At 40.1% G+C, this 12,628-nt stretch overlaps 1 protein-coding gene across 1 annotated transcript in view; it reads right to left on the reverse strand.

The window, feature by feature from the left end:
- adam19a (ADAM metallopeptidase domain 19a) overlaps positions 1-12,628 on the reverse strand; it is an 87,451-nt gene that overhangs the window by 57,971 nt on the left and 16,852 nt on the right. The window contains exon 3 of the mRNA XM_086285319.1: positions 9,751-9,827. Within this exon, the coding sequence (XP_086141445.1) occupies positions 9,751-9,827 (77 nt within the window). The remainder of the gene's footprint in view (positions 1-9,750; positions 9,828-12,628) is intronic.

Here is a 12,628-nt window from a genome sequence, read left to right on the forward strand (position 1 = left end):
TAATGGCACTGACATATTCATAGGGTTAATTTTTGAGACAAAATATCATGAGGTAGGCATGATTTTGCAAATATTCCACCTTGTAGTGCAGTTTGCACAAATTGTTTTAAAAATGCACTCACCCTACAAACATTACAGATGAGGCAAGATCTGCACAAATTGACAGAAACACTGAAGCAGCTACCCATTTTATTCTTATTGTCATGTATGTCCTATTTGTCAGATGACAGAAGAACCAGCACAAAGCTTAGAGAGTAATGATGATACAAGATCACACGTGAAATTGGATGATGACCTATTGGTTCATTACTGTATCTGAAGCACATGTGTGACTGCATGTATGTGGAATGTCTCACTGTTATTTATCAGGTGACAGAGGCAGCTCTGCCATGTTGTAGCTCGGACAGAGGTGAAGAGGCAAGGTAACTGGTACCTGACTGATGTTTTGGTGCTACAGATTAACGAGAGGAGCAGGCATGTGTTTGACTCCTTCACATAGTGGACATTGAGTTGTTGTGTGGGGCACCAGTAGTCCATGTCTGTTGCTGTAACAGTAGTTCATGTTTAGAAGAAAACATCCCAGCTCACTGATTTGATAGGGGCAATAGTGCCTAAAATGTTGCATAATGTTGCTGAGAGATCTTTTACTTTATGGTAATCTTAGATGAGTAGTTTTATGGACAAAAACCACCGGGTCATTCAGTGTTCCCTTAGTGCTAATGTATCAGAGATGTTGGTGTACTATAGCTGAAGTAATGTTGTTAAGTCCTTAAAGTCATATTCTTTTATTGTTATGACTTCATTTGAAGCTATTTTTACTTTTGTATGATATCTGATTTATATGGAATATGGCTGAAGTAAACTAAAGCCTAAAATACTTAGTCAGTCATTTGTTTAATAGTAATTTAACATTATATAATTCACATATACAACTATAAATTACTAATTGTAATTTTTAATGGTTTAAAAGCTTGTAGAATAGCATATGTAGGCAAGTATATTTCTCTTCTTTTTTTTATCAAGAAGAAAACATAAAAAGGGTGGAAAAAAAGAAACAGGGCAGGGTTCGGTGGTTGAATCATCCGTCCCCACCAATGCCATCTATCGTCCACCTGGGCTTTACACAGAGTTTCTGTCTGATTTCTCAGACTTTTTATCTGATTTAGTGCTAAGCTCAGATAAAATAATTATTATGGGTGATTTTAATCCATGTAGATGCTAAAAATGACAGCCTCAACATGGCATTTAATCTGTTATTAGACTCAATTGGCTTCTCTCAAACTGTAATAGAACCCACCCACCACTTTAATCACACTCTAGATCTTGTGTTAACTCTGACCTTCCCAAAGTGTGGAGCCCGCCCCCTAGGGGGGGCACAGAGCCATTGCAGGGGAGGCGCAGTATGAAAAGGGGAAAAAAAAATTAAATAACATACAAGTAAATAATAGCATAATTGACAGGTTTTTGACGGGGCTCCCACACAAACACAAAGCAGGAGATGAAGCATCGCTGAGTATATTTCCAAACCAACTTCATTCTAAGCCAAAGACTAGAAAATATGGTGAAGCATATCTTCCCTTTGGTTTCACCTGCACAAGTGCCGAGGTAGGTCTCCCCTGCAGAATTGCTTTTCCCTTCGTCGGGATCACACGCTGGGCTCTTCAAATCACGGACAAACAGGATCCCACATTCTTGATTTTTAGTTCACAAACACTTGTTGTAATGACCAACTACTCCTGACATTTTGGAGACGTTAGCTCTTTATACAGTAAAGTTACAGTGGGATACAAATAATATCAGGCTGATCCTGCCACGATTTGTTCCCTCGATTCAAATCACGGACAAACAGTTTTTTGTGTTTTTAAACCAATTTCCACAGAGAGGCATTTTTCGAAAAATGTATAGATAGCAATGTTGAATATTATTACACAGGAAAAAAAACAACTACACATAAAATAATTACATCATGACGCCTCTGCCTTTCTAAATGGAGGGACAGTAACTGGGTGTGTGTATGTAAGCGTGTAAAACCTGAAGATAGAGACAAAATACTGTTAATCTGACTATCTGCCATTCTGCAATTCATTTACGTGTGGACGAAACAGCTGCGTTTTCAAAAATACCCGTGTAGGTGTGAATGTAGCATAAACAAGTTAGTAGTTTATTTTCTTACTACCTGTAATTTATTCCTTTTTACTTGTATTTACTTAATTGTCTACTAAATGCTAAATGTTTGAGGTGTGAAATAAACCACAATGGAGAAAAATATGGGTGTGTGTGGTTGGAGGACGTGTTTGTGTGTGCGTGTGTGTGCGGGGGGGGGGGGGGGGGGGGACATTTGTCTTGTAAAACAAAAGGGGGGCCTAGAAAAATAGGATCTACAGGTTAACCACTGTGTTAACATATGAAATAGAAACGTAACATTAACAGTGTTTCCTGAAAACCCTCTCCTGTCTGATCATTTCCTGATAACATTTACATTTACAATAACTGAATACACAGCAGTGGAGAGTAGACTTTATCACAGTAGATGTCTTTCTGAAAGCGCTGTAACTAAGTTTAAGAATATAATCCACTCACTGTTATCATCTTCAATGACCTGTACCAACATAGAGCAGAGCAGCTATCTGAACGCTACTCCAACGGAGGTCGATTATCTTGTTAATAATTTTACCTCCTCACTACGTACGACTCTGGATACTGTAGCTCCTGTGAAAACTAAGGCCTCAAAACAGATGTACCTGACTCCGTGGTATAATTCTCAAACGCATAGCCTAAAGCAGATAACCCGTAAGCTGGAGAAGAAATGGCGTGTCACAAATTTAGAGGATCATCATTTAGCCTTTGTTTGCTTTATAAGAAAGCCCTCTGCAAAGCCAGAACATCTTACTATTCTAAAGACCTTCTATGACTCTGTGGTGGCCTCAGCCATCTTTTACGGTGTGGTCTGCTGGGATGGCAGCATCTCTGCCGGGGATAGGAAGAGACTGAACAGGCTGATCAGAAGGGCCAGCTCTGTTCCAGGATGCCCTCTGGACCCAGTGGAGGTGGTGAGTGACAGGAGAATGGTGGCTAAGCTGTCATCCCTGTTGGACAACATCTCCCACCCCATGCAGGAGAATGTGACAGCAATGAGCAGCTCCTTCAGTGGCTGCGGCACCCACGGTGTGGGACAGAGAGATTTTGCAGGTCTTTCCTCCCCACTGCTGTCAGACTCCAACTTCAAGACTTCAACCGATCAAACACACACATCCACACATGTCCAATAACACTAAGTGCAATACTCTTTTCTGGCATCGTATTTTTACTCAGTTGTATACAGCATTTGTATTCTATTTTTATCCTATTGTATATTTTATTCTATTTTATTCTACTGTATATAGTATTTTATTCTATTCTGTACAGCTGTGTACTGTATTTATTCTTATTATATTCTAATTTTTGCTTCATAACTTTTGCACTGTCCACTTCCTGCTGTGACAAAACAAATTTCCCACGTGTGGGACTAATAAAGGTTATCTTATCTTATTCATCACTGATTGAAGAAAATAAGAACAACCCCAGGTTTCTCTTCAGCACTGTAGCCAGGCTGACAAAAAGTCAGAGCTCTGTTGAGCCAACCATCCCTTTAACGTTAACTAGTAATGACTTCATGAACTTCTTCACAAATAAAATTTTTATCATTAGAGAAAAAATTACCAATAATCATCCCACAGATGTAATATTATCTACAGCTACTCTTAGTACCATTGATGTTAAGTTAGACTCTTTTTCTCCAACTGATCTTTCTGAGTTAACTTCTATAATTACTTCCTCCAAACCATCAACGTGTCTTTTAGACCCCATTCCTACAAAACTGCTCAAAGAAGTCCTGCCATTAATTAATTCTTCGATCTTAAATATGATCAACCTATCTCTAATAATCGGCTATGTACCACAGGCCTTCAAGCTGGCTGTAGTTAAACCTTTACTCAAAAAGCATTTCTAGACCCAGCAGTCTTAGCTAATTATAGGCCAATCTCCAACCTTCCTTTCATATCAAAAATCATTGAAAGAGTAGTTTCAAACAGCTAACAGATCATCTGCAGAGGAATGGTTTATTTGAAGAGTTTCAGTCAGGTTTCAGAGCTCATCACAGCACAGAAACAGCTTTAGTGAAGGTTACAAATGATCTTCTTATGACCTCTGACAGTGGACTCTTCTCTGTGCTTGTCCTGCTAGACCTTAGTGCAGCGTTCGATACTGTCGACCATAATATCCTATTAGAGCGATTAGAACATGTTGTAGGTATTACAGGTAGTGCGCTGCAGTGGTTTGTATCATATCTATCTAATAGACTCCAATTTGTACATGTAAATAGAGAGTCCTCTTCACACACTAAGGTCAATTATGGCGTTCCACGGGGTTCAGTGCTAGGACCAATTCTGTTTACATTATACATACTTCCCCTAGGCAGTATCATTAGAAGACATAGTACAGGGTGGGCCATTTATATGGATACACCATAATAAAATGGGAATGGTTGGTGATATTAAAGTCCTGTTTGTGGTACTAGTATATGTGAGGGGACAAACCCCTCAAGATGGGTGGTGAGTTTCTCACCACTTATAAAATGTGTTCAATGTGCTGCCCATTGTGTTGGATTGTCAATGCAACCCTCTTCTCCCACTCTTCACAAACTGATAGCAACACCGCAGGAGAAATGCCAGCACAGGCATCCAGTATCCATAGTTTCAGGTGCCACACATCTCGTATCTTCACACCATAGACAATTGCCTTCAGATTACCCCAAAGATAAAAGTCTAAGGGGGTCAGATCTGGAGACCTTGGGGGCCATTCAACTGGTCCACGACGACCAATCGACTTTCCAGGAAACTGTTCATCTAGGAATGCTCGGACCTGGCACCCATAATGTGGTGGTGCACCATCTTGCTGGAAAAACTCAGGGAACGTGCAAGCTTCAGTGCACAAAGAGGGAAACACATCATCATGTAGCAATTTCAAATATCCAGTGGCCTTGAGGTTTCCATTGATGAAGAATGGGCCCACTATCGTTGTACCCCATATACCACACCAAACCATCACTTTTGTTGTTCCAACAGTCTTGGAGGGATCCATCCAATGTGGGTTAGTGTCAGACCAATAGCGGTGGTTTTGTTTGTTAACTTCACCATTCACATAAAAGTTTGCCTCATCACTGAACACAATCTTCTGCATGAACTGAGGGTCCTGTTCCAATTTTTGTTTTGCCCATTCTGCAAATTCTGTGCACCGATCTGGGTCATCCTCGTTAAGATGCTGCAGTAGCTGGAGTTTGTAAGGGTGCATAAGAATAAAGTTACATTGAAACCAAGCACACCATTGTTTTTCTTGTGACATTACCAATAAGTTTGATGTGTCACATGGCCCTCTTCCTATTTAAAAAACAAAAGTTGTAACCAAGATGGCCGACTTCTAAATGGCCACCATGGTCACCACCCATCTTGACGAGTTTGCCCCCTCACATATACTAATGTGCCACAAACAGGACTTTAATATCACCAACCATTCCCATGTTATTACGGTGTATTCATATAAATGGCCCACCCTGTAATTCAAACCTCCTTTGTTGCCTGATCTTAGACTTTCTGTGCTGTGCTAGACAAGCATTCTCAGTGAAGTCAAACACCTTTTTTAAGAGTACTCTCATCTAGAATAGACTGTATGGGTCCTCTTCCCCCTTTAAAATCTGGTTCTCTGTATTTATTGATTGTAATGTGTAAAGCAGCCAGATATCCAGCCACTTATCCATTACATTCAATCACTGCTAAGGCAGATCTACAGGTCCTAGCCAATTATTTTCTGTGTTCAGATTTTAGAGTTATCAAGACTTTAATTTTATGTCTAAATCATTGGTTCTCAAACTGTGATACACGTACCACTGGTGGTACTTGGGCTCCCTGTAGTGGTAAGTGGGAAATCTAACAGAATTTTTCAGATTAAATAATAATCCATTCTGAAGGTATCCAAAGATCACACGAGAGTTCCCGAGGCTCTTCTGGGAGCTGGCGTCAACCAGAAGACATCTCCCCAAGCGAGTCCTCTATGAAAAGCAGCCTTTCCTTATCGCCAGTGGTCGCAGCCGCTAGAGAGTGCTGGCGGGCTCGTTTCCCTGAGCCTTAAAACTGCAAGTCGGCAGACAGTGCCGCAGTGTTGACAACTTAGCGACTTTGTCGCTATATTTAGCGAGTTTTCAAACCCCCTTAGTAACTTTTTTCTAAAAAGCGACTAGCGACAAATCTGGCGACTTTTTCTGGTCTTATCGGGAGACTTATGACGACTTTTTGACGTGGAAGCAAGTATCGCTCTTACTGTCAGTTGGGCTCACAGGTGGCAGATAGTCCTCACGCAGAAGTCCACCCGAGCTGCTGTCAGAGCAGGAGATGCTCACACCTATAGGTCCAAACTGCAAATAAATCGTGCATGAGCGAAGCTCCTGCTCCTGCCCTGACTGCAATGCAGTCAGTTCTTGTTTTACTCTTACTTTTTGTTGATCACAAGGTTTAAAACGACTTAAAAATACACAAACAAACAGTAACTACACCTAGAGTGCCCATTTTGGGTCACTTTTGCCGGTCACAAGACTGGATAAAGGAAGTGGGTTGGAAATGTGACAAAAAACTAGAGAGCGAAAATTTCAGAAGAAATTTTAAGTGTGCCTATGCCGCTGCCAATGAGTGCAGTTTGCCATTCATACGGCTACAGGGAGCAAAACGCAGCAGAGCAGCTATTCTCCACCATGAACTACGGTAAAAACAAACACCGCTCGCTCCTCACAGATGACAGCTTACAGTCTTGCGTAAAGATGAAGTGACTTCGTACAGCCCCGATTTGCAGATGCTGTGCGCACAGGTTCAGGAGCAGAAGTCCCATTGTACCACGGCAGACATGGCGATGTTTGCATGAACACGCTTTGTAGCATTTCTTTATTGACCCACACAGCCCGACACACCAACACAACAGCTGAGAGTCTCTAAGCCGGAGAGGCGTGATTGCAGATGCCGCTCAGGTGGGTCCGCCTCCCCTGCAGCAGCACTGCAGACCACGCCCCGCCACACACATCAAACACGTAAAATAAATATTTATCCAGATATTTTGCAAATATTTATTTTTCCTTTTTTAGCAGCATAGTGCTTTTTGCCAAATATTTTTAAAATTCAGGTCAAGGCGCTAATCATAGTAAACTGTATTTTGATCTCTCCTATATGCAGCGCAGCATACAGAGAGACGAGAGGACGAGGCTGCAGGTACATCACAGCCAAAAAACTAATAAATAGAAATAAAAGAAGTAAGAAAATAAATATATGCTTAAGTCTCAGGGGATAAAGACAAGGCACAATTTAGAATTTACCATTTAAATTTGGAGTGGTTTAAAGTAAACAGTGTAGCAGATTGATTTTCTTGGGAGTAAAGAAATGTTTTGCATGCACCTTTTTGTTTTTTGTTATTTTTACACAGCGTTCTGATTGACTGACAATGATCTACAGTCAATTTCGTACATTATTATAAAAACTTTGGTTGAAAGATCCGATCCACATAATCATTTAATAAAAGCTAGATATTTTAAATGAGAATAAGAAAGAAAATTATTTCTTTGCGCCCCCCTTGTCCTGTAAATGCTCTACCTGGCCCCTGGCAAAGATTTTGCTAGACCCGCCCCTGCACAGTTACCAGCTGTCAGCTACCTAAAAAAGGATCCTGGTGTTATTTGTCTCTCAGAAACAGTTCATAACTTCCCTTCAACTCATTTATGTCACCTAAAAGGTAAACCTGTTTCTCCATCACCTGTTCAGCTCTGATTATTCAGTAAGGACATCTCCTGGTTTCATCTTCACGTTTCCCTCTCACTAGGATATCCAAACTGACATAATGTTCAACAGCTTTTACAGCTGTGGCTCCAGCAAACATCAGCTGATACTAGAAATGAATATCAAATAAATTCTAACAACAGCTGATCAAGCTTAAACGTGCTGCTGTTGTTTAGCGCGACATCCGCTGGTTTCCTCTTTCTGGCGCAAAGTGGGCGATAAACAAACAAGAGAGAAAAGCCGATCAGCTGATCACTGATTAGTTTCATGATTTTAGTAGCAACAGGCGAGAGAGAGGGAGAGAATGAGAGAAGAGGCAGCTGTGCAGCAAAGACAGAGTAGACAGACAGAACCTGAAAATTGTGCTGAAAAGAGCAGAAGAGGCTGAAAATTGTGCTAAAAAGAGGTGAAGCGTGCTGTATCTTTTGGTGCACATAACTTTTATACTTTTTCAGATATTAAGCTTTTTATGTCATTTTTGGCCCATTTTACTGAATGGGACAACATTATCAGTGTGATCACCAGCTTTGCTTGCTGGGCTGAGCCATGTTTTTTTTCTGTACCCTCACCAATTTCACATCAAAACATAGGTATTTTCTATGGCTTTCAGAAAATGTCACTATCATTGTTGTGGGAGTTAGAGATTTTTGGAAAATCTCCTCAGAGCAGCACAAAGTCTGAAAACTCTCCATAGAAACTCAATGGACACTTTGTTCAAAATCAGCGCTGGAATTCTCCAATGAGACACATTTTCTAATTGTCATGTCTCCTTAACGAAACGAAGTTAAGACATGAGGCTTGTGTCAATATATCTTCAGACACTCCTGACGCTCATGAGTCAACAATTTTTTTCTTACCTATTACCGTTTGGCCATGACTTACATTTGTTTGAGGGTAGGAAATTTCTGCCCGTGGTATGGCAAAATGTCCACGTTACGAAATAGATAAAATAGAAAACTGCCACTCCTCCTCCACCAAGAACCTCATCTTCAACCAGCATCATCTCACTCAAAAGGCGATGGAAAAAGGTGCTTCGACTTACGAAAATTTTGACTTACAAAAGACCCTCTGGAACAAATTAATTTTTTAAGTCGGGGTTCCACTGTATTTGTTTTAAATTATAGTATTTGTGCTAAATGGTAGTATTTGTGACAAATCATAGTACTTCTGCTATGTTATAGTATTTCTGCTAAATAATAGTATTTCTGCTATTTTGTAGTACTTTTGATAAATAAAAATATTTATACACAGCATTCACACTGCATTTTCACAGGAAATGCAACCTTTTCTAGTTATTATTTGGTATTAAGACTACTTTTAATTAGATTTGTGCTGTGTGTTTTATTATTAATGTATTTTATGTATTTCTGTTTTATATTACTGTGAAGCACTTTGTGGTTTTTATCCTGTGAAAAGTGCTATATAAATAAATTGATTTGATTTGATTTTAGTGTGCATCAGCACCAGACTGACAGAGGGTGTGATGGAGTGACGGCAAGTCACAAGGAAAAATGAGTGCTGGTGAGGCAGTGTGTGTTGAGCACAGAAAAGGTAACCCTAGCTGGCTCCAGGTTGACTTCTTTCTGGCTAAGTCAAAGACACCTGAGCAACCAGAAGTAAAGGTAACTAGAGGCACTGGTGACAGCTGATATTGCTGGACCTCTGGAGTAGAATTCATTTGTGTTTACCAAGATCTAGAGTCATCAGAGCAAAAGACCACTAACAGGCCCATTAAATCTTAGCCGTCTAATTATTCAGATAATAAACCAAAGGCAAGCAAAAAAATAAATAAATAAAACAGCTAGACAACAAATGGACAGCAGTCAACCAGATAGCACTGTGTACCAATAACATCAGAGGCACAGAAGGATATATGAGAGATTAGGCTGACATGAGAACTTACTGATTATGTTCCACTTGTAGCACCAGCTGGAGGTCACTGGACGAGAGCAAGATCTTTCCTCTGACTGGATATTCCTCCTGTAAGGTCATGATGAAAACTGGGTTAGCTCCAGGTGCTTTGGCTTCTTTTCACTATTCAAAGCCATGCCTATTGGGTTAACTTGTGATTTTAAATCTACTATGAATTAGAGGTAGATAAAGTGCCTGAAGTTTATAGTGGTCAGTATGATTACAATAGTGCTATATGAATGAAAAAACATCTCTGATTGCTAGAACATGTTAGTAGCCTTGCCTCCAAGCATTTTGTATGGCTTGGAGGCGAGAGAGATGATTTGTCCAAGCTGGTAAACAGGGCATTACAATAATCTAAACGCGATGACACAAATGCATGAACATTTTTTCCAGTTCAGCTGAGGAGACCATATATCTCCTCAGCTGACCTGGCATTTTCTCCATCTTCTTGGAACTATAGGCCTTTGGAGTTGACACCGCAATGCATTGTGGGAGCGCGGCGCCATTTTCCGGGTCCACAATCAAAACAAACACACTGTGTTGGAACGACGAATACAAGAAAGATACTTAAAAGCAGCTCAAAAGAGAATCAACTATATAGAGACCAATTGCGTCCAGAGGTGAAGCGGCAGTACTTGCAGAAAATGTGGACCAGTATGAAATACGGCCATGGAGTAGAAACCCTGAAGACCAACCGCTATTGGCATAGCCTGACATATTTCGTACCTTGTCTGTGGAGTCAGCGTGTACAAGTCGTCATTCAAACAAAGGTAAGTCAGCTTGAGTACTGCGAGTGAAATGCATTTGATTTTCCCCCGAACATTCAAATTAGTGCAGCATAAATTCACTCATGAGGGGGAAATTACAGTGAGAACATGTGGAGGCTCTGTTAGATGGAAAACATAGTGAGTTCTGTGCATTGATGTAACATTGTCCTGGAGGATTTAATTTTTCTTTATGGTTAAAGAAATGGCAATGATTTATTCATATTTATTATAAATAATTCTAATTATACATCTTGCTTCCATGTTTGTATCCTGTGTCACAAAAATACATTTTATTTTAGTTTTATACATTGATTAATGACCTGCAGAATCTCCTTATCATATTAAGTGATTCATAATTGTCACTTTATGCTTTCGCCATCTTGAAAGTGATTACATCCTTGCATTACATACTTTAGGTTCATTTTCTGCAGGCAGGTTTCTGAGAGATAACAGGCATATTTACACTATAACATGCAGCGTTCTATAGATGGACACATAAAGAAATGAAAAATTACATGTATGTGCTAACTTTCTAAACACTTTGTTACAGTTATGATAAAGTAGATAAAACACATTTGTGTCGGCCTTGGCTCATAGTTCTTGTCTTTAAATGAACTTTGCGTGTGTTTCAGGTCCTGCACTCCCACTTTTGGCGGCGAAGAAAAACTCATGGCTCAAAGTGGTCTAACTCAAAAAATGATCTTTATTTTACATTTCCGGAAAAGGAGACTGAGCACACAGAGACACCAGCTCAAGTCTAAAGCAGCAGCAGACAGCTTGATTGTTATATACTTTCTCTAGACGTCACGCACACTTTAAGTTTCAATCAAACACTCTGCTTAGTTTCACTTTCTGTCTGCACCTCATATGCTCTGCAAAAGCATGCAGTTTCCTGTCAGCCTGCGACCTAGTTCTTTGTCACCTCTGGGCCTGGTTTATAAAGGCCTATACATAAAACAATATAACCAGCAAATAAGCATTAAGAATATATATTAAATACATGACAACTTTCAAAGACTGAATGAACCAGCATTGCAGTCATGGGTCACTGTGAGCACCACAGGGAAGGTTGAAGCCGCCCACTGCAGCTGTATGGCCGGAGTCGCGGAGACCTGCACCCACGTCACTGTTCTTCTGTTTAATGTAGAAGCAACAGTGCGGATCCGTGGCACAAGGACTGTTACAGATGAACATGCATACTGGGTTTTGCTGGGTAATATGACCAGAGGTTGGCCATAATACTTCTCCTCTTCAGCTGCCCAAAAAAGGCTCTTGATCAAAACATAAACAGACCATCCATATTGAAAGGTAAAAGGAGCCGTCCTCAAAACAGAAAAATCCCACCTGCTACTGTGGAGGAGTTGTCACTGCTACTGGATACTTTGCTGGAACACGGTAAAGCTGTGGGTCGTGGGAATGACCAATAATGTTTTATCTAGGGGTCTAGATTTATGCCTGAAGTGCACTGCCGTGTAAATAATTTGCATTTACCAAATATGTCCCGACTGAGTACCACTGTTCAAAAGTGGAATAAAGAAACAAACTAATTTTTGCCTCTTTTTTAAAAAAAATTAAAACCACTTTATAGAACATCACATCAGTAACAGTGTAGAATCCATGTCATTTATAGTTTACAAATGACAAAATGTTTACACAAAATCATGACAGTGTTTACATGATGTCACCCACTACCAGCACTTTATTTACTGTATCTTTTGAAAAAATACCACTATTTATACAGCAAAAGACTTAAGAATATTTAACAGGAGCAAGTTTCATTTTCCCCTGGTTTTACTACCACACTGTTCACCAAACGCAGCAAACCTTCACCATCTTATCCAGGAGGGTCACCTCTTCACCCTCACATGAAGAAGTAATCTGATTGGCATGGTGGTATGTTTGAAGCAGGTCCCTTGTGTAGCGCTGGAACCCAGTCACAATGTCATCCTTGTCATAGGCTGGTTTGCTGCAATAATGCCAAATAATTAGCAACTCTATAAATAGAGGGTAGTTCTGCAAAATCACTCATTAGGATGTTTGTTCTAATTTGCTGTGACCTCAGAGTGCATTGAAAATAAAACTAATAGGCTATAAAGAGTG

Source organism: Aulonocara sp. 'chitande type north' Nkhata Bay, linkage group LG3, assembly GCF_057382095.1.
Source record: "Aulonocara sp. 'chitande type north' Nkhata Bay isolate Kocher_YH1m ecotype deep benthic linkage group LG3, A_spYH_male_GT1.1, whole genome shotgun sequence".
Taxonomy (NCBI): Eukaryota; Metazoa; Chordata; class Actinopteri; order Cichliformes; family Cichlidae; genus Aulonocara; species Aulonocara sp. 'chitande type north' Nkhata Bay.